Source organism: Triturus cristatus, chromosome 6, assembly GCF_964204655.1.
Source record: "Triturus cristatus chromosome 6, aTriCri1.1, whole genome shotgun sequence".
NCBI classification, from domain to species: Eukaryota; Metazoa; Chordata; class Amphibia; order Caudata; family Salamandridae; genus Triturus; species Triturus cristatus.
In genome coordinates, this window is record NC_140589.1 from 1,838,153,289 (window position 1) to 1,838,176,544 (window position 23,256).

At 48.2% G+C, this 23,256-nt stretch overlaps 1 protein-coding gene across 2 annotated transcripts in view; it reads left to right on the plus strand.

The window, feature by feature from the left end:
- The window catches only part of CAD (carbamoyl-phosphate synthetase 2, aspartate transcarbamylase, and dihydroorotase), a 399,701-nt gene extending 376,657 nt beyond the window's left edge, over positions 1–23,044 (plus strand). For both annotated transcript variants that reach the window (XM_085613270.1, XM_085613271.1), the window contains 2 exons: positions 10,378–10,472; positions 21,617–23,044. In XM_085613270.1, coding sequence (XP_085469396.1) covers positions 10,378–10,472; positions 21,617–21,719 — 198 coding nt within the window. In that variant the 3' untranslated portion in view covers positions 21,720–23,044. The remainder of the gene's footprint in view (positions 1–10,377; positions 10,473–21,616) is intronic.
- The last annotated feature ends 212 nt before the right edge of the window (positions 23,045–23,256 follow it).

Below are 23,256 nucleotides of genomic sequence, written 5' to 3' on the forward strand. Positions count from 1 at the left end.
GGCTCTTGGCAGGGCTCCGTCCTCCTCCTCCGCCTTATCATCCTCCTCCTCCTCCGTGCCCTCCTCAGTGACTTCGGAGTTTGGTTGATTCTGGGCCTTCTTAGGCCGGCTGTTCTGGCTGTGCAGTGTGTTTTCTGGCCGTTTACGTCCTTCCTTGGGACTTTGGCATTGTTGGCTGCTGGGCGGCCCTTGTGTTGATTGTGAGTGGTTCTGCAGGAGTTGTTGCGTAGGCTTGGCCCTGAGATTGGGCCTTCTGCTTTGCTTGGGCTGCTTGTCAAGCCTTCAGCGGGGCTCTTTTGTATTTTCCTCTGCTGCGGGAGTTCTTCCAAAGAGGGTTCCCATATCTTGGGACTTAACGTACCCTATGTGGGGTAGTGGTAGCTGTCATATGGCTTGTGCTCTGCTAGAGGGTTCTGGTAGCCTTCGGGTGCCTGTTCTCCATGGCGTTTAGGTAGGTTGCTTTTGCTTCCTGCGGTCGTGTGCATGGCCACTTGTAGTGGTGGCCCGGGCATTTCCTCCTCATGTCCTGAGGGCTGGGATGATCCTGTGTTCTCCCTTGCCAGGCGTCGCCTACTCGGCCTTCCTGGGGCCTCGGGCTGTTCTTCTTGCTTCCGGCTTTGACTGCCGGCGCTGTTCTGGCAGGCTGCTCTCCGTCTGGAGTGTGTTCGCCTTCTTTTCCCTAGTTTCCTTGGGCCCTCTAGGCTTCTTCCGCTTTCCTGTCTTGGCATTGGGCAGAAGCTATGTTGCCTTATGGGGGGAGTGGGGTGCTTCAGCATCTCAGTCCTTGCCCTTGGTTCCTCTGCCTTGAGTGTACGGGCCTCTTCAGCCTTCTTTCCTGCCTACATCCCCTTGGGGTCGGGGTCGGTGGGGTTCTGCTTGTGGGGGTTCCCTTGGCCTGGCAAGGGCGAGGTTCTAGGTGGTCCACCGATCTGGTCCCCTGTGGGGCCCTCTGTTCTGTATTGGCTGGTGGGGTCCTTTCGCAGACCCTCCTTCCCAGGGGGTATTGCTAGGGTATCTATTCTACGTGAAGGAATCTGCGGCTAGTAGTCTCTATCAGATGTAAGAGTTACTTACCTTCGGTAACGATGTATCTGGTAGAGACGATTCTAGCTGCAGATTCCTTCACGGCCCGCCCTTCCTCCCCTATTCTGCGAGGACCCTTGGATTGGTCTTCGGTACTTGCCTGCCGGTGGGAGGCTGTGTCTCCTGTGAGTGCCTTCCTTGTTCTTGACGGGTGACTCCGTCTGGGGGCGGTTCATTCCTCCCTTGGTTCTTTGGAGGATGGGGTTCCGGTGCTCCGGTGCCCTGCTGCTCCGGCTACTCCAGGTTTGGGGCGGGGATTGCTTTCTATCCCTATCCTCCTTTCATTGCTATCCTCTGCTTAAGAGCCATCTGGCCAGGTCTTGCCCTTGTCCCTTGTGGGTAGTTGCCCTCTAGGTTGGGGTGGCTTGGAAGTTTGTTGTCCCTGTCTGTCTTGGGGGGGAGGAGAGGGGGGGGTTTACTACGTGTGTCCTGCGTTTTCACATGTTCTTTGCCTCCGGGGCACAGTTATGGGAGGCTGTCTATGTGCTGGCAGGGTGACTGCGCAGGTTTCTGCTTCTGCTTCTTTCCCTGCCCTTGGGTTCTGCAGTGTTGGCACTTCTCTGGTGGTGGTAGTCACCGTTTCTTTCCAATTTTTCTGCTCTTCGCACACTGTCCCCATGCTTCCACAGTTTTATATCTGGTGGTTCTCTTCCAGGGGATCCTCATCAATAGTCATAAGCATTAGAATATTCCCGCCCATGTGCGGGATCCCGGAAACAGTATATTATATGTGCCCCACATATACATATCCATACATATATACCTATATGTATACACAAGCAAATGCAGCCCCTAACACCCTAGAGCTGAATCATGCTGTAAGGAATTTCCACTACACATTAGAAAAAATAGCATTATAAACATGAGAAACAACATTATAACTTGTTTGGAAACTGTTTTAATGCTTAGAAAACAGCAGAAATTCTTAGAAAACACTGAAAGCATAGGAAGCTCCCAGGCTGCATTGCAAATACCCAGTCTAAAAAGACTGAAAAGCTAACTCATAGCTGTATAGTAAGAACTGACACCGTGCCTTTAAGGCACACCTGACCCCCACCTTCCCATCATGCCTCAGGGGTGACAGTTAGGGCAGTTGTTCTTTCCGGCTCCTTCTAGAAGGATCCTGGCAACAGAGCTCCACTTTTTTCTGAGTTTGTCAGAAAATATTGTCTATTTTTTCAATTCTTTTTCCCTTACTTCGACGTTTCACAGCTAAGTCAGTAAGAGGCTGCCTTTTTTTAGGCTTATTTGGGCATTTTTTCCACTTAAAATGCCTTCTCTTTTCGATCCTTGCCCTGCCTGTGGCAAGAAAAAGGCCGCGACTGACTCTCACAGGGTCTGTATCCTGTGTCTGCCGGAGGACCATGATTCCAGCACATGTCCTCACTGCCAGGGCCTGTCCAAAAGAACTTTGAAGGACAGAGAGCGAAGTCGCGCTTATGGCCTAGCGCAACCATCTAGAGGCCGATCTCCGGTGAGGAAGGGCTCCAAGAGGCATAAAAAATCATCTAGAAGCAAGTCCTCTCGTCCTTCCGCCTCAGCGTCGGGCTCGGCGCTGGGAAAAGATGTTCCGGTAGGTCATATTTCGAAAAAGAAGTTCTCGACAGCGGGCTCGCCGTCGAGAGCAGGTACGACGTCGACGTCGAAGTCCAGACCGCCATCGTCAACTCGGCGACGATCGGCGTCGAGATCCAGAGCGGCGTCGAGATCCAGATCCTCTCCGCCGTCGTCAACCCGGCGACGTTCGGCGTCGAGAGACACCCCCCCTCCGCCGTCGTCAACCCGGCGACGATCGGCGTCGAGAAGCAGGGAACCTCCGCCGTCGTCAACCAGGCGACGATCGGCGTCGAGGAGCAGAGAACCTCCGCCGTCGTCAACCCGGCGACGATCGGCGTCGAGGAGCAGAGAGCCTCCGCCGTCGCCAACCCAGCGGCGTTCGGCGTCGAGGAGCAGGGACCCTCCGCCGTCGACATCTCGACGTCGATCGGCGTCGAGGAGCAGGGACCCTCCGCCGTCGTCAACCAGGCGACGACCGGCGTCGAGGAGTGTCACCCCTCCGTCGTCGAGGGCACCATCCCCACCGTCGTCGAGGCTTCATCGACGTTCGACGTCGAAGCAGCAGGATCCTCCGCCGTCGTCCTCCAAGCGGCGTTCGGCGTCGAGGTTGGCATCGGTATCGACGTCGAGAGTGGCAGCATCTCCGCCGGCGTCCCCGCGGCGTCCGGCGTCGAGGGAGAGAGAGCCTCCGTCGTCGGCTTCACATCGCCGCTCGACGTCGAGGCGGCAGGCTTCGCCCACGGAACATGGCCGCCGGTCCACGTCGAGACGGCGTTCGACGTCGAGAGAGTCCCACCGAGACAGGAGAGGACACCACGGATCGTCGTCAAGACCGCGCTCGACGTCGAGACAGGCCTCAGACAAGTCGGTGGTCCTGGTTACGGAGTCGGCTTCTCGCCACTCCTCCTCCCACTCAGAGGCCTCTCCACGACCAGCAAAGCCACGAGACCATGCAGCTCAACCCCGTAGGTCTTCTCCTCAGACTCAGACCGTTACTCTGTCGCCCAGATGGCTACTACCAGCACATCATTGGCTAGACTCAGGGCCTACAAGGAGGATGCGGGAATACATCAGCCCAGTGCATGATTCTCCGCTGCAACGCCTGGTGGCCGCTGTGGACAGAGCTAGTCCCCCCAGGCCAGCACGTCCGAGATCTCCGGACTACAGGCGACGCAGATCGCGCTCCCCCAGACGGGAGGAGCGTTCACCTGGGTCAAGGGCGCGTGATCATCACCGGAAGCGCAAAAGGACTCCATCATCGTCCTCTTCCTCATCCTCCAAGTCCTCCATCAGAAACTATTCTCCCACGCTCACGGACAGCCCAGTGTCCAGGGTCTCTCCCGTAGACGACATCAACACCTACCAGGAAGTGTTGCAGCGGGGAGCACTGAAGCTGGGGATTGAGATGTCAGTCCCCCAAGTCACAACCTCGGTGATTTTTTAAACACTTCACCAAAAGTCTGCCTCTCGTCCGCTGCTACCTTTGGTCCCAGGAATCATGGAACCAGTCATGGACACTTTTCTCACCCCGGCGACTGTCAAAGCCGTTCCGGCTCGTATCCTAAAAAAATACAAGCCAGCTACCTCTGACCCCGTCTTTGTAAAGACAGACCCACCTGCGGACTCCGTCATAGTGGCAGCTGCCAGGAAGGGTCAGACGGCGTCGTCCTCCTCCTCCTCCGTCCCTCCAGACAAGGAGAGCAGAACCCAGGACTCATGGGGACGCAGGACCTGCTCTTCGGCGGCGGCAGCCCTCAAGATCTCCAGCGCGGCGGCGCTTCTGGGCAGGTACGATAGGGCCCTCTGGGATTCGATGGAACGTTTCAAATCCAAGCTGCCCAAGGAGGACCAAAAGGACTTTGAGGAGATTGTTACTGAAGGGGCACTGGTGGCTAATCAGTCGATTAGCACAGCGGCGGATGGTGCGCTAATCTCAGCCCACTCTTATACACACGGCGTCTGCGCCAGGAGGTCGTCCTGGTTGCGTCTGACAGGGCTCAAGCCGGACGCACAGCAACGGATTTTAAACCTCCCGTTCTCTGGCAACTCCCTCTTCGGCACTCACACGGATGAGGAGATGGGGCGCATGAAAACTGAGCTGGACACTCTCAAAGCCGTGGGCTTGGAGAAGAAAAAGGAGTTCAAGCGCCGTTTTCGACCCACCCAACGCAAGGGGCCTCAACAGAGGGTTCAAACCCCTCAGTGGTCTCAGAGCAAACCCCAAGGGAAAACCCAGTTTCGAGGCGGAAAGTCTGGCAGAGGCAGAGGTGGACACCAACAACAGTCCTCCACTGCCACAAGAGGAGGAAAGTCATGAGCTGTGGCTTCCTCTACGACCGTTGCCCACTCCAGTGGGAGGAAGTGCGTCGCAACATCTAGCAGAGTGGGTCAGCATCACAAAAGATCGCTGGGTGCTGAATATACTGCGTCATGGATATGCGCTACGTTTTCGAGCGCTTCCCAGAGACATCCCGCCAAAGAGGTCCCGTCCTCACCACCTAAACCTACTCAAGCGGGAAGTGAGGTCCCTTCTGCAAAAGCATGCCATAGAAAGGGTTCCTCCTTCACAGGTCGGAAAAGGAGTGTACTCCCGGTACTTCCTGGTGCCCAAGAAAGATCAAGAGCACAAGTTTCGGCCGATTCTGGACCTTCGTCTCCTAAACAAAGTCATCGTCAAGGAGAAGTTCCGTATGTTGGCGCTTCACCAAATATGTCCACATCTACAAGTCGGAGATTGGATGTGTTCGGTGGACCTCCAAGATGCGTATTTTCACATTCCAATAGCAAAGCATCACCGCAGGTACCTGCGGTTTGTGGTAGGAGACAAGCACTACCAGTACAAAGTGCTTCCATTCGGACTCAAGTCGGCCCCGCGAGTCTTCACCAAATGTATGGCAGTGGTGGCGGCCTGCCTACACAAGCAGGGTCTCTTCGTCTACCCGTACCTGGACGACTGGTTACTGAAGGCTCCAACCCAGCAACAGGTGAGGAAAGACTTCCAAATCTGTCTAAGACAGTTGCACGCTCTCGGCCTTCACGTCAACATGGCGAAGTCCGTGCAGCGGCCTACTCAGTCCATCCACTACCTTGGCTCCGTTCTGGACACAAGCGTGGGAAGAGCGTATCCTTCGGAGGAGAGACTGTCTTCAATGAAGAAAAAATGCAGGCTTATGCAGCAGATGCGGAGGCCGTCAGTTCGGCAGGTAGCATCTCTGCTGGGTTCCATGGCGTCCTGCATTTTTCTGATTCCCCACGCCAGGCTGCGGATGAGACCTTTGCAGCAAGCTCTGGAGGATCAATGGGATCAGTCCACAGGTCGTTGGGGAGATCGGATCTCTCTCCCCCAGGTAGCGAAATCTTCCCTAACATGGTGGACTCGTCAGAACAATCTGTTGGTGGGAGTCCCGTTTCACCAGCCACTTCCGGTGCAATCAGTGGTGACAGACGCGTCGCTACAAGGATGGGGAGCCCACATGGGGTGCCTCCAGATACAAGGTCAGTGGTCTGCAAAAGAACAGGGCTACCACATAAATATGCTAGAGCTTCGGGCAGTCCACCTTGCTCTAAAAGCGTTCCTCCCAGCAATCGAGACCAACTCAATCCTGGTGCAGACCGACAACACCACGACCATGTTTTACCTGAACAAACAGGGCGGGACTCGGTCACGGCCCCTCTCCCTGGAGGCGCAGGCGATCTGGCACTGGCTGCTTGCCCGGAACCTCTCGGTGGTGGCAGTACACCTTCCAGGGGAATTGAATATCAAGGCAGACGCACTCAGCAGGCATTTCGAAGATCAGCCCGACTGGGTGCTGCACGACGACGTGGTGGCGGACCTGTTCCGTTGGTGGGGTCGTCCAGACATCGATCTGTTTGCAGACGACGAAAATTCAAAATGCCACGCCTTCGCGTCCAGATTCCACCGTCCAGGGACCAGGGGGAATGCTCTTTTGATGGACTGGTCAGGGACATTTGCCTACGCCTTTCCGCCCCTGCCTCTGATTCCGAAGGTGGTATCCAAGCTGCTCAGATCCGACATGAAGATGATCCTCATAGCTCCGGACTGGCCGCGCCAGTGGTGGTACCCGGACCTTCTTCATCTCTCGGTTCGACCTCACAGGCGGCTGCCTTGCAGGCCGGACTTGCTGTCCAAGATGGGCGGGAGGATTCTGCATCCCAACCTTCCCTCACTGAACTTAACGGCATGGCTCCTGAGGTCCTGCAATACGGACATTTAGGTCTACCTCCTGACTGCATGCATATTCTCAAGGAAGCGAAGCGACCCTCCACAAGAGCGTCTTATGCGTTTAAGTGGAAGAGGTTCTTCATTTGGTGTAGGGAGAATCACCATGATCCTACAAAGGGGCAGGAGGACGTCATCCTTCCGTACCTCCTCCACTTAGCTAGATCAGGCTTGAAGTATGCATCCATCAGGGTCCATTTGTCTGCCATTACAGCTTACAGGAGGTCTCCCAGTCAACCTTCTTTTTTCCAGATGCAGGTGGTCAAGGACTTCTTGCAGGGGTTGAAAAAAGTTTACCCCCCTGTTCGAAACCCTTCACCTCCGTGGGAGTTGAACTTAGTGTTATCCAAGTTGATGGGCCCACCTTTTGAGCCGATCCACAAAGCTTCTTTACAGCATCTGTCGTGGAAGGCGGCTTTTCTGGTAGCCATTACATCGGCACGCAGAGTAAGCGAAATCCAGGCTCTGTGTACTAAAGAGCCGTACACAGTTTTTCACCAGCACAAAGTGGTCTTAAGGGCACATCCATCCTTTCTCCCTAAGGTAGTGTCTGATTTTCATATTAATCAGTCCATTTCTCTGCCATCCTTCTTCCCGAATCCAGCGACCCCGGCTGAGCGGTCGCTCCACTCCTTAGACCTCAAAAGGGTACTTAAATTCTACCTGGCAAGTACCAGAGGCATTAGGAAGACGGACCAGCTGTTTGTCAACTATGGCGCCATGAGAACAGGCTTCCCAGCAGCTAAGCGATCCATTTCCAGATGGATTGTTTCTTGCATTACCCTAGCCTACCAGCTGGCGAAAAGGCCCTTACCTTTGGCCCCTAAGGCCCATTCTACTAGGGGGAAAGCGGCCACAGTAGCTTTCCTGCATGACGTTCCTATGGCAGAGATCTGCAAGGCGGCCACTTGGAAATCGGTCCATACTTTTACCAGGCACTACTGCCTCGAATCCGATTCCAGGGCGGATGCCCAAGTAGGCCAAGCCTCCTTGAGGAACCTGTTTGGGTAGCTGAGCTATCTGAGCATACTGTTCCTTCTCTGTTTTTTCTTTCCTTTGCCCGCAGGGAGATGAGGTGAGGCTCGCTATTCTATTCTAATGCTTATGACTATTGATGAGGATCCCCTGGAAGAGAAGGATTAGTTACTTACCTGTAATCCTAGTTCTCTTCCAGGGGTATCCTCATCAAAGTCATAAGCAACCCTCCCGCCTCCCCAGGCAAAGGTGTGATAGTTTTCAGAGGTTATTATTTTCTTTGGGCCATGACTTTTCAGTCTCCGCAAAGAACAACTGACCTAACTGTCACCCCTGAGGCATGATGGGAAGGTGGGGGTCAGGTGTGCCTTAAAGGCACGGTGTCAGTTCTTACTATACAGCTATGAGTTAGCTTTTCAGTCTTTTTAGACTGGGTATTTGCAATGCAGCCTGGGAGCTTCCTATGCTTTCAGTGTTTTCTAAGAATTTCTGCTGTTTTCTAAGCATTAAAACAGTTTCCAAACAAGTTATAATGTTGTTTCTCATGTTTATAATGCTATTTTTTCTAATGTGTAGTGGAAATTCCTTACAGCATGATTCAGCTCTAGGGTGTTAGGGGCTGCATTTGCTTGTGTATACATATAGGTATATATGTATGGATATGTATATGTGGGGCACATATAATATACTGTTTCCGGGATCCCGCACATGGGCGGGAATATTCTAATGCTTATGACTTTGATGAGGATACCCCTGGAAGAGAACTAGGATTACAGGTAAGTAACTAATCCTTCCGCGTTGTGGTGCGGAAAAGTTCTCCGAAGAAAACTGACGTAGGGGCGCCGGGGCGGGCCTTATGTGACGTCGCGGACGACGCCTGGGCGGAGTTGCGTGATGTCGCCCCGCCCCTGGTGCGCAGGGATGCTGTGGCAAAAATGTTTCCGGAACGAGTCTCACGCCTGGGGATAATTCTACGTGAAGGAATCTGCGGCTAGAATCGTCTCTACCAGATACATCGTTACCGAAGGTAAGTATCTTGTACGCTAAATATCTGAGCTTAGCATGGTTTGCCGCTCATCGCTGCTTCTGTAATTGCACTGGATGGCCCCTTCACATACAGTAATTGGCATTAAGCTTGAATGGTGGTATGCCTATTGAATGTGTTAGTTTATATTGGTGGTATGTGGGATTAATTGTGGGTAATGTTTTGATCTTTCGTTAGCAGATGGTTTTAGAATTGTACAAAAAGAGGCTCCTAGTTGGAATTACTCTTGTGGAAGGAAAAAAAGAGAGGTCCGTGTTGGTCAGCTTTTACAATGTTGCTTACCGCAAATTAATAACTCATCTATGACTATGTGAGCAAATGAATGCACCAGTTTGACGGTAAATCATATGTTTAAATCAAACTAAAGCAACAAGCATTGGCAAAGGCGATAGGTCTGACCATCGCAAGAGTTATTGGCTTTGTCAATGTGCTTTAGCTGTGTTATACAGCAGCACAGCTGCTATTCAGCACGGCTAAAAGTTCGAGAAACATACATTTGCAATGTAATGTAATAGGTTTTGCATTTGCAAGAGTTTGAGCTATTTACGCACTTACTACTTACTTATAGTCCTTGCTTAGGAGAAGCAATACTGGCAGTAAAAGAGGCGCAGTTACTGCCAGCCTTGCTTTTGGGAAGCAAGGACTTGAAGTATAAGCTGCGTGTTTACACACACACTTGCAGGTCAAATCAAAAGCATTATCATTACAAATGCGAGACCTATTACATTGCAAATGCTTGTTCTCCTTCAAATACTTGGAATCTTGTAGTTTCCTAAGTGAAATAAGGTCTGGCCAGTGTTGATGAACATTTCCTTCATCCGCCACCTCTGCAAACATCCCGGGTAGTATTTCTTCCAAAACGAAGGCGTACATATAGGTGGCTCCCTTGCATATTCTAATCATGAAGGTGTTAATAGAAAACGCACACTGCTAACATTCCACATGTCTTTTATTCATACATATATAAGTAGGGGTCTGGATGAGGCGCCCCTCCGCCCAGCATTTCAGAGTTACCTATTCAACTACTTGTTATGAACTGTAAGCTAAAAATATCATCTTGGATCCACAACCCACTTTGGGCACCTCTCAGTTAATATTTACAATTGGTGTAAATCAGTACTTTGCCTACTAACACTAATAAGGGACAACTATCTGCGTAATTATGAATGAGAAGGGAAAGTTAAATGGCTTAGCCTTTATATTTACCCACAACTCTCTGGGAATGGGGAGCAATGCTCCCTATTGTACTGCATTCCTGCTAGTTTTGTATTATTCACAAGTTATATAATATGCATACGTGATGCGTTTTTCTTTTTTTTCCATACCTCCTGTCTGTTAATGCTGTCCTTTTTTGTTTTTTTATTTTTCCTGTTGCTGATCTTTTTTTAAACTAATGAAACCTTTAACAATCTTAAAATGCTGCTATTTATGAAATGTAGGCTTGGGAGCTGACTGTTACATTTTGCTTTTGTCACAGTGTTTTGGACAGTTTATTCTTACACCACACATTATGACCAGAGCGAAGAAAAAGATGGTGGTGATGCATCCCCTTCCTCGCGTGAATGAGATCAGGTAAGGTTGGGAGCGACCACAAGACTCCTGAGGGCAGATAATAGGTGGAGGTGCCCGGCTCCACCCAGAGGGAAAGAAACGTCGCAAGGCGTTGCATGCTCATCAAGATAATACGGGGGTACTGAACTACAATCCACCCCACTCGCATCTGAGTAGGTTTGGGAGAGAGCAGGTTTGAGTTGCACAGCGAAGACTGAATGGAGGCTCAAAAAAGGGGAGCTGTTCTATAGAATCAGTGAGCCTGAAAAATATTGGCAGTCCAGCATCAATGCCCAATCAGCCACGGTTGGTGTTGTAGGCAAGTATGTCCTGTAGGGTAAAACTGTATGTCTTGTGCCTTTTTAAACCAACCATTTGACTGCAGAATGGTAACTTTGGTTCCACCGATTCATGATTTTATTTTCCACCGATGGGCAGTATATGGTTACTTAAGACCCCTCAAACCTACCTCACGGCTGACAAGAAAAACAAAACAGATTTTTAGGATTTAATGTCCATTTGATCTTGTATTACATCATAGAATGAAGAGGCTTGTGTAAAAGTACATTGGATTGAACCAACCATGTACAAATAGGAGGGAGCCAGCCAGCTCTAATATGCATCAACAGTAATTGCTAGGCAATAGTGAGTGTTTTAACAAATCATTCTCCTACTCCTGCATCGGGGGGGGCATATTTTTCAATGGAAAAGGGAGATTCTTCACTTTGAATCGCATTATTTGTTTTATTTGCCATGATACTAAAGTACACCTATTGTTGCCCTGCTTGCCCAGGCAGCAATAAACATAACATGGTGGTCTTTAAACCTACGGTTTCAGGGCTGGTGAGGTCTGCCAGGGCCATCCAATTCATCTGGGCCTCCGAATCTTACAGAACATCTACTATCATTTGAAAAGACATTAGTTTATGGCTATGAAAACAAATGTTTTGCACCGTTGCAAGGTGCTCATTTCAAGAAAATAACTTACTCTTAAAATAAAAACCTTTACCAATAGGATCAATGTACTTGCATTTTATCCAGTGCCCCAGTTTCTCTGAGAGCCTTCAATGCATTTAGGGTGCACATTCAAAACTATTTGTTAAATGTGCTTGGTCTTTTCCCCGTCAGCCACTTTTATTAATTGCACAGGTTAGATCAGTGCACTAAACCAGCCAAAGCCCCGGCCTAACCGATAAGTTGGCTTGGGTACAGGCTCCCTCGGAGCACCTCCTTGGGCTTAGTAAACCTGATAAAATTCACCGCTTGTACATGTCCCAAAAGAAAAAACACAGCGTAAATAGTCAGAGGCAAACACTAATTCCCATTTTCACACACACTAATCACCCCGACCCATGTGCAACTACAACTCTGTGACTTATTGATTGAAGACTGCTGGGCATGCACATGATCTGACAGAACATTCAAACGGGAGGCATGCATAATTTTAGGAAACAAGGAATACCCTCCCGATCATGCCAGTTTGACAGAAGTAAGTGTTGTTTGATGCAAACGCACCTATAAGGAAAACAATGGCTTAGTTCTCGAAGAGAACTGGATTCCAATTTACAAAATGTACTCTGGGTATGAAAATTGTTGTCTCGCTGTGTGTTCATATAATGAAATATCCTTTTCGTTGGACAAAAGCCTCACCCACTCAAAGGGTGGCATGGTTCATCATATGGCTCCTCCTCACACAATACCCCTAGGAGTAGCAGTGTGGGCTAGAACCCTCAAGAAGAAGAGCGCACTCTGAGATAGATGTTGGTGTGGCTGCATGATTTTTGTGCAAAGAGCAAAGGGGGTACTAATATTTAAGGATAGAGTTAAAACTACTTCCTGATAGACCCTTAGTTTCATTCTTGAGTCAAGGGGTAGGGTAAATCAAACAAAGCAGGTGGTCATTCGGCCTGCAGAGAGTGGTTGACATGTTTCTGCCTTTAGAATTACCCTCAGTGTGAGGTGTAATGGCATTTGTAAGGCTCTGCTCTGTCAAAGTAGGTACTGATCTAGTGTAGCAAGACTAAAGATATGTGGAAAAAGAACATCTTGAGGTATACAACCAGTAGTAGGATGAATTCCATATCCACGGGTTTGTCATCTACATTTTTAAATAATGAACAAACAAATGTGAGTGTAACGTAAATTAGTGCAAACACATCAGTCACTCTGCGTAAGATTACCTTATACTGCCCACAGGCAAATGGCATGTGTAAAACCTATAATTCTCTTGTAGGGGATTTCCGTGTATAGTCATAATCATGTGCGTGGACCCTGGAGCACTTCATTAGATATATCTTCTTGAGTTGTCATCTTCTGCCTTTCTTCAGGAAGGCCTGTATGGACACTTAAGAGATAAAAAGACAATAATGCAGCCTAAGAAACTAGGCTACACTGGCCATTACTTCATCTTGAAGTGAAAAAGATAGCCAGTTTAACGTTAAGTTTAGTAATTTACTGCGTTTTAAACATAGAAAACTCTCCTTCACAAAACTCCTTTTTCATGATAGGGATGAAAGGAATGGATAGAGTAGCCCCCATAAGCTGCCATTATGTCTGCAAATGGGTACCGTGCCTTTAAGAGTCTCCAGAGACCCCCGGTATCCCATGAGGCACAGCAAGAGGCATTTACTTTTCGTTCTTTTTTCCGGCGCCTGCTAGCAGGACGCTGGAGCATTGAGCTCTACCATTTTTGGTATTTCATAAAAAATTTGTGATTTTAGCAGTTTCACTCGACATATTTGGCCTTTAGCTAACTACTGCTGTAGATTTTTGGCAGTGTTTCTGCTGTTTTCTTGTCAAAATGCCGTCTCTATTTGAGAAGTGCCCTGAATGCGGTAGGAAGAAGGCCAAGTTGGATTCCCACAGTCTGTATCCTGTGTTTGCCTATGTCAGAAGATTCGGCTCCAAGGCATGGAGCTAAGGAGACAGAAGGCAGCTTCTTCAGCCTCTGGGAAAGGAGAGAATAAGTCCTCTACCAAGTACCATGCTTTGACCTCTGGGGGCTCCCCAGTGGAAAAACTGCAAAAAACCTACGCCTTTCCCGGTCTACGTTGAGGACGGCGAAGACTACGTCGAGAGCAGGTATGACCACGACATGCTCGCCATCGACCCAGGGCTCTGGGTCGAAGCGACGTCGACGATCAATATCAAGGAAAAGAACGGCGAGATCGCCATCGAGGGGTTCCCTGCGTTCAACGTCGACGCAACGAACCTAGCCGTCGATCTGAGTCTCACAAGCGGCGGTCGCTGCCGAAGCTTTGTCGCCGCTCACCATAGACGTCAACGCGAAGATCAACGTAGAGGAGGAAATCAACGTCTACAAGAAAGTCGACGTCAAGGAGAGGATCAGAGAAAAGGTCGATGTCGAGACGTCGATACCAGCGTTCGTCGTCGAGGTCCCGTTCCGGTCCTCTCTTAGTGGTGAACCCATCGTCGTCGACAGGGACTTCTCGTTCCAGACGACGTCAACGCTCGGTGTTTAGCAGTGGATCGACGTTGAGGGCGACTGATGGAGTATCCAGGGTCCCTTCCTCATGACCCGCTCATAAAAGGAGGTTGGTCTCTTCTCCCAGTTAGGAGTATTCACATACCTACTCACCAACTAGGTCACCTCCTGCTCCGCTTCCACCGGTGGTCCCAGCTGGAATACTACAGCCACCACCGAGTCCTCCAGCTACTCCTCCACCTCCTCCACTTCCTCCAGCGATTCCTCCACTGCCTCCACCTCAGCCTCAACCTGGGCCCGTGGCTCCTCAGCCCACGCGCCCTGTGGAACCTCGACTACCAAGAACACGGTCTCGTTTGAGACATCGGTCACATAGACTCCACCGGTCTTCCACAAGATCACGTCGTTGCCATTATGAGAGGTCTCGGTCCCAGCATACAAGGGATACATCTTCCACGAGACAGGGAGGTACTCCACTACTCTCACAGACTCTCCCCCGCAAAGGGTGACACCGGTTGTGGATATTTCTACCTTCCAGGAGGTTCTGGTCAGAGAGGCTGTGGAACTCGGCATTCCCCTGTCTACCCCTGTACAGCCGACCTCTGTGATATTTGAGACTCTACAGAAGAGACCAACATCGCGTCTGTTGGTGCCGGGTCTGGAGGAACCAGCTATGGAACTGTTCCTAACGCCGTCTTGTATGAAGTCTGCACCCTCGAGGTTGCAGAAGTATTGTCTCCCAGATTCGGATCCTGCCTTCCTCCGGCTGGACCCCACTCCAGACTCTGTGATAGTGGTGGCTGCTTGGAAACAGCATGCTATGGCTCTGACTTCCACGGTGCCCCCGGATAAAAAGAGCCGTAAGCTGGATTCAGTTGGCAGAAAGGCTTGTGACACCGCGGTGACTTCCATGAAGGCGGCCAGCTCTACGGCCTTGCTGGGCTGTTACGATAGATCATTGTGGGTTTCCCTTCTGCAAATTGTGGATCTCCTACCCAGGGACAAGAGGGAAGACATACAGGAGATTGTGAATGAGGGCCTGATGGTCTCTAATCAAGTCATCAGCGCCGCACCGTATACTTCACTTCTAGCAGCCCACGGGTATTGCCATGGTATTGCTCTACGACGACATGCTTGGCTTCGTCTCACATCTCTGAAGCCTGAGGCGCAGCAGCGAAGCTCCGGTTCTCTGGCACAACTCTTTGGTTCCCATGCGGACAACGAGATGGCCGGCATGAAGACCGAAATGGAGACGTTGAAGGCTGTAGGTTTGGAGAAACCTAAAGAACAACGTAAGACGTTCCGTCCTTTCCAGAGACGTTATTCCTTTCAGAGGTTACAACGATCTCAGGGTTGTCAGTCCAACCAACAGCAGCAGTTCCAGCGATCTTTTCAGTCGTTTCAAAAACGCCAACAGCAAGGAAGATCTAACCAGCAGTCTGGACAGGGGAACAAGGCTCCTGCTGCTCTGAAGCCCTGAAGGGTTTCTTCCCCCTCGTCCATTGTCCACTCCGGTGGGGGGGAAGTATTCAAGAACTTGTGGCAGAAAATAACTCGGGACAATTGGGTGCTAAATATTGTTTGCAGTGGATACTCGATACGTTTTATAAGCCCTCCTCCATCAATCCCTCCAACTCGATCAAGATGCATGCTGCGCGAGTTGCAGAAGGAGGCCAACACCCTCCTGGAGAAAAGTGCGGTAGAACCTGTCCCTCTAAGACAGAAAGGGACAGGGCTGTATTCACGGTTCTTTCTAGTTCGCAAGAAAGACAAGAAAGAGTTCAGACCCATTCTCGACTTACGACAAGCCAACAGATGGGTTAGAAGAGAAACATTTTGGATGTTGTCCTTGCATCAGATCTACCCTCAACTTCGTCAGGGAGACTGGCTATGCACAATAGATCTGCAGGACGCATACTTTCATGTGCCCATAGCGAGGAAACATCGCAAGTTCCTGCATTTCACAGTGGGCAACAACCATTATCAATACTTCGTGCCACCCTTCGGCCTGAAGTCAGCTCCTCGGACTTTTTCCAAATGCATGGCAGTGGTGGCTGCGCATCTGAGGAGTAACAAAACATTTGTCTATCCATATCTGGACGATTGGTTGATCAAGGCCTCAATGTTTCAGGAAGCGCTACTGCATTTCAATCGGACCTCCAATCTCTTACTTAATTGGGGACTTCACATGAACCTCACGAAGTCTGTCTCGACTCCTGTTCAGTGTCTTCAGTACCTAGGAGCTACAATCGACACATGCACAGCAAACGTGTGTCCTTCGGAGGAGAGACGCTTATCGATCCATTGGAAGGCTCAAGCTCTTATGATCATGCCCGCACCAATGGTGAGGAAAGTATTGTCTCCTGGGCTCGATGGCGTCCTGCATCTTCCTCACTCTGAATGCACGCCTCCATATGAGACCCCTGCAGGAATGTCTGGAGGATCAGTGGGACCAGACACTGGGGGACTGGGAAGACAGGATTCAACTGTCGCTACAGGCTCGTCAGTCCATCCGATGGTGGTGTTCTCCACGCAATCTCCTCCGGGGGATTCCCTTCCACAAGGCGATACCCACACAAACAATAGTAACGGACGCTTCTCTACACGGATGGGGTGCACATTTCGACCACCTACAGATGCAGGGCGCATGGACCCTGAAAGAAACCAAATACCACATCAACTTCCTGGAACTTCGAGCAGTCCATTTGGTGCTGAAAGCATTCCAGCCGGCTTTTCACTCCAGCTCCTTGCTTGTCCAGACGGACAATACGACTACAATGTTCTACCTCAACAAACAGGGGGGGCACTCCAGATCTCGAGTGCTGTCTCAGGAAGCCCAGGCCATCTGGCACTGGCTGTTAGCCAGGAACCTGACCATCACGGCAACTCACCTTCCAGGTGATCAGAATGTTCAAGCAGACGCGCTCAGTAGACTCATTCACGAAAACCACGAATGGGTCTTAAACGACGAAGTGGTGCAAGACATTTTCAACAGATGGGGTACTCCAGAAGTCGAGCTGTTCGCTACCGCAGAAAACAGCAAATGCCGCAACTTCGCCTCCAGGTTTTACCAACCGTGGACTCTGGGGAATGGCCTATGGATCAATTGGTCAGGCAGCTTTCTCTACGCTTTTCCGCCAATTCCCCTGATTCCGACAGTGCTGATCAAGCTCTCCCAATCATGGGCCAAGATGATCCTCATTGCTCCGGAGTGGCCCCGGCAGTGGTGGTTCACAGACCTACTCCACCGGTCTCTCCTGCCACATCTCCGGCTGCCGTGCAGGCCGGACCTTCTGACGAAGTTCGGGGGACAGATGGTGCACCCCAACCTCTCGCCGTTGAATTTAGCCGCATGGCTCCTGAGCTAGTACAGTACTGACATTTGAATCTCCCTCAGGACTGTATGGGGATATTAAAAGAGGCCAAGAGACCATCTACACGCGCGTCCTATGCGTATACATGGAAGAGATTTTGCATCTGGTGTGCTTCTAAGGACTTCGATCCTACCTCCTGTAAGGAAGATGTCATCCTTCCTTACTTGTTACACTTGGCGCAATCTGGCCTTCACTTCCATTCGATCAAAGTTCATCTGGCAGCTTTGACTGCTTATAGGAAATGTCCTTCACAAACTTCCTTTTTTTAAATCCCAGTCATCAGAGATTTTCTTGAAGGATTGAAGAAAGTGTTTCCTCCCATCAGGCGTCCTTCGCCTCCCTGGGAGTTGAATGTAGTCCTTTCACGACTAATGAAGGAACCGTTTGAACCCATTCATAAGGCTTCTCTTCAGCATCTGTCCTGGAAGACGGCGTTCCTTGTGGCCATTACGTCTGCTCTCACGGTTAGTGAACTTCAGGCTTTATGTTGTAAAGAACCTAATACAGTCTTTCATTCCTCTAAGGTAGTTATGAGGACACAACCTAAGTTCCTTCCTAAAGTTGTGTCGGAGTTTCATGTAAACCAGACTATCACATTACCTACATTTTTTCAAAATCCATCTTCTCCTGCGGAGAGGTCGCTGCTTTCTCTTGACATTAGGAGAGTCTTGAAATTCTATTTAGACAAGACTAAGGCTATCCGTAGAACAGACCAGCTATTTGTAAACTATGGCTCAGTTCCAACTGGTCTAGCTACCTCTAAACAATCCATTTCTAGGTGGATTGTTTCATGTATTCAGATGTTTTATCAAAAAGCAAACAAACCTTTGATTAGTATGCCTAGGGCTCTCTACTAGAGGTAAAGCAGCTACTGCGGCTTTACTTCGTAATGTACCTATTTCAGAAATCTGTAAGGCTGCCACTTGGAAGTCAGTCCACACATTTACTAAACACTACTGCCTAGACACTGATGCTAGGGCAGATGCTCAGGTTGGACAGGCTTCACTTCGAAATCTATTTGCACAATAGTGCGGTTGTTCTCTGTTCTGCCACCGCTGGTGAGTTGTTTTGGGGATAGGCTTGCTAGTCTATTCACATGATTGTGACTATACACAGAAATCCCCTACAAGAGAAGGAGTAGTTTCTTACCTGTAACTCAAGTTCTCTTGTAGGGGTATTTCCGTGATCGTCATAAGCAACCCGCCGTCCTCCCCGGTGGCAGATACAGATGTCCCCAAGACTCAGCAGGCTCTGCTTATTTACGTCTTCAAAAAGAACTGAAAGCAAATGCCTCTGGCTATGCCTCATGGGATACTGGGGGTCTCTGGAGACTCTTAAATGCGCAGTACCCATTTGCAGACACATAATGGCAGCCTATGGGGGCTTCTCTATCCATTCCTTTCATCTCTATCATGAAAAAGGAGTTTTGTGAAGGAGAGTTTTCTATGTGTAAAACTCAGTAAATTACTAAACTTAAAGTTAACCTGGCTATCTTTTTCACTTCAAGATGAAGTAATGGCCAGTGTAGGCTAGTTTCTTAGGCTGCATTGTCTTTTTATCTCTTAAGTGTCCATACAGGCCTTCCTGAAGAAAGGCAGAAGATGACCACTTAAGAAGATATCTAATGAAGTGCTCCTGGGTCCGCGCACATGGGCGGGACTATTCACATGATTATCACTATCACGGAAATACCCCTACAAGAGAACTGGAGTTACAGGTAAGAAACTACTCCTTACCCAAATGTGCTTCTGGACAGAAGCATACAGAGCTGCTTTGTTAGAAACATAAGTCAATTACAGTACATTTGTGAAGTGAAAAAGGCACCCACCCAAGATAATTTATTTGGGGTACATAGAGACTAGGATCAGTTTCCATGAACTAGAAAGTCATCTATTGTTTGTCATGGGCCTAGGCAATGCTGTGGACTTGGCCTCCTACCGTACTGTTACATCCTTGATAACTTGCTGATACTAGCATGGTGCTCGTAGCGCCGCATATCTAACCAAGTGAATATGATACCTTGTGAACCCTGGGGATGTTGCTCACTTTAGTCTTCGGAGTTCGAAATGCCATCCATGAAAGGATGAGGATGGGAGACGCTTCCACCATGTAACTTTTAAATAGAGGAAACAATGTTGTCATGCTCCCTGCAGACATTGTACGTCTGGGCCTGTTGAGTGGTCTCCCTCATGGAAATTGTAGTTTCAAATTCCTTCATGCTCGATTACGGTGAAATATGTGTATGTTGAGCAAAGGAATGCTGAAAATATCAGTACGTGCACGATTAAGCATTTCATCCATTAGAATTGTTTCTTTTTCCATTACGCTTGATTACAAAACAGCATTCTGCCTCTCAAGCTACGGAACATTGGAGTAAAGGTGGAGGAGGTCTGCAGTCTCAAGTGTAGTCTGTGTTTATGGAAACTGATACTCTTTTAAGGGGATTTCTTCCTATGGTAAATATAGGAGCATACTAGGATCTACCTAGCCCTCCATTGTTATCCAATGGTTCATATATAGGTAACACAGTGCTTAATTTGAGCTGATGGGGGGCCACTGGCACTCATTTTTTTGTGGACCCGCACTTCTTTTTCTCCATCAGACATTTACAGAGAGCAAGAGAGGGAAAAACAGACTGGTGAAGAGAGACTGAAAATCAGTCATAAAGAGAGAAAGCAGGAACCTGCAAGAATGAGATAAAGGGGCAAAGTGGGTCTGGTAGTGGGTTTGAGGCATGAGGTGGATTCAAGAAAACACAGCCTTGGTATTGGGCATCGCAACATTTAATTGCAGTGGGCTTCTTAGCCGAGCATTTGGCCTCTGGCTTTCAGTCTTCTACAAATTAAGCACTAGCGACGGCCCTAGTGTGGACTAACAGTGTATACAGAACCAAAGGTATTAGTTCATGTAACGCTGTCCACAGAATGCAATCATTTCATTCAGAATGATGTAGGTTGATATGAAAAACCCAGATTTGCTCCCTCCGAAAGGATTCGTTTTCTCTGTCTGGGGGCATGTAAATACAGGTTTTTCTATCACTGTCCATCTTAGGTTTAGGAATGGTCTCCAATAGGCACATCCTATTATTGTTATTTGCCTATTTTCTGTCTCCGACTTTTAGTTTCTGCAGATAAGCCTTTTGCAAAAGTTGGATGAAGAATAGTTCGGCAAGTATATTGAAATGCTTAGATCTGTCCAATTCCCCATAAAGCATAGTAACTTCCTTGCAATGAAAACTTTCAAATTGCATTAAGGAGTTCCCATCTGTGGATTTGCTATATTCTTGTGTCATAACTCTGCCCGAATCAGGATATATTAGTAATTTAAGCAGCAGCAACTGATATCTACTGTGTTGGGTGTGAACCTCAAATAGAGATTTCTTGCGGCAATGCATTGTGTAAATGTAGGGATTCTCTTCCCCTCCTTTCCAAATATTCGAAATGTCATCTATATGGCACTTCCACAAGATGGTATGGCTGTGACAATGGTTACTTTGCAAATAAATCATTAATGTTAAAAGTGGTGCATATAAAGATTGGCCATACTTGGAGCAAAGTTACTGTCCATCGAAGTCTCCATGGTTTGCAAATATAGTTGGTCTTTGAATGCAAAGAAATGTTTTCTCATTGCTAACATAGCACATTCCATGAACTGATTGAAGTGATATATTCATAGATTGTGTTCCTAAGTAGGTTCTTGTCAGTATACAGTGTCATCTTGGGGAATGCTAGTAGCTTCTAAATCTTGACATGTTTATTGCGCTCAAAATGAATATTGTCCAACAGATTAGGACTTTTTTGGTGTCTTTGAAAGCGGGCATCTAAGTTACTTTTCATAACCAGAGCATCTTTTGTGAATTTTAGGCATTCATGCGGCCCCTCATTGCCACTGAAAAGAAGCGGGAGTCCATAAGTGAAAGTATATAGTTTATTCAGTGAGCTGGTACCAACGTGACCGCCAGCACCTTCACCTATACATCAACTGCCAAATTCTGGAACCCCCATGACCAAACCGTGCCACATCCCAGCACGTTAGAATGCTTGATGTGTCAAAACTCCACAATTGAAGAATTGTATAATAGTATACAAAGAACAGAGCACCGCACACCTCAAGAAATACGTATCTTAGCATACACAAATAAAGCACCAAAGTTTCATGAGTTACCGACAATATTGGTCATACTGTGTGGGTTAAGTTGATGCTATCAGGTGGGTGCTGGTGGGACTGGCGTTGCTGTGTAAGTACTGTAAATATTTGAGGATAAAACTGTTTTACACAAATGAATAATAAGGAAATAAAAAAAATACTTTATGCTGTATTTACCAAGCTCTCTCTCTTTTTTGCAGTTTTGAGGTTGACTCAGACCCGAGAGCGGCCTATTTCCGTCAGGCAGAGAATGGCATGTACATTCGGATGGCTTTGCTGGCCACAGTACTCGGCAAGTTCTAAAGAGTAGGACGCAACCTTCTCCAGTCTGTGTCATGGTGTTGTGAGCTACTGTCCTAATCCTACTAATGGAGAAAACTGAAATGCTTACAGCACCGTCTGCGAATCCTTTGGAGTGAAATGGTTCCTTATCGTTTCTCACAGTCCGACGTTTCAGATCTGTCACATTGAAGGAAAGATCTATTGACCAAAGAAACAGTCATTAAGCGTCATTGCTGGATTGTCGAGAATATGTTGCCTTTTTATGTTGGACAAAATCTCCCCACAAGCATCACCAGTTGTATACCAGTACTCACTGTTTATTAGATGATGAGACTCCTTTAAATGCACTGCCTTTCACAAATCTTTCATAGTGGTGGGACTTGCAAAGCCCGTGTCATCTTGAGTGATCCCCACACTTCCTGCTGCGGGCAGCGGAAGGATGCAGATCAAAAGCCGGCATCACAGATCAGCTCATAACTAATTTTTACTTTCAAGCAACTAATGAAGAAAGGCACCAGTAGGTGTATCCAAATCAATTTATTGAATGTTCTGTGATGAATCTTTCCAAAAGAGTTGCTTCCAAACTCTGGAGCTTGGTGCATACTTAAATATCTCGTGTATGGTGATCTTCAGCTGCAACATTGCCATATCAGGCAGCAACCACAGTCTGTTGTTCTAGCCTCACTCCTGTAGGATTTCTTCACAGATACTATACATGGACAAGTACAACTGCAAGAGCAATATTCAAGTGCATATTTTAGTTCCAGAGATCTCTGAAGAATGGTCTATAGTTGCTTTAGGTTTTTAAAAAAAAGAATCTCTTGAATCACCAAACATTGTCCTTTTTCAGTCACACCTTTCACCTCAACCCAAATAAAATGCATTTCTCTCATCCAGTGTGAGCATCTTGGACACCCCACCCATTTTCTTATGTGATGCGATTACTCAACCCAGCACACTTCACATGGATAGTTTCTATTCAGGAGTGGCCTTCATGCAGAAATGTGTTTGAAGCAGTTGACCCAGGAGACCCTGTAGTTAAAATAACATGATTTTGACCTACCACTTGGGTGGTTTCTTCATTCCTCGAACTGCATTTTCTTCTGTAGTAAGCTGACCTCTGGGATTTGCTTGTACATTTCTCCGCCTTTCACTCACAGGTTGGATTTAATGGAACAAATTGGGGGAGAGAATGAACTGGGAAAAAGGGGACAGCTGCTGCTTTTTTTTGTAGAATTTTCTATGTATGTCAATCGTGAAGTGTGAGGCATTTCAGAAGATATGTTGATATTGGTCTATATTGTAATAAACTGAAACGCACACAATAAAGATGTCGTTTTCCTGCCTCTTGGTAACAGATTTTCTAAATAAAAACAGAATCAAAGTTAGCTTGTTATTACATAAGGTTTAGGACCTATGTAATGGTATTCATTTTGGCTTTAATGTGATGTGTGATGATGTGATATTTTACAACTATATAGCAACATAGGGCAAATGTTCTACAATTTGAAAGTGTGGCTGAGCCTGTAGAGGAGTACCTGCACAAGTCCGTTTTTGC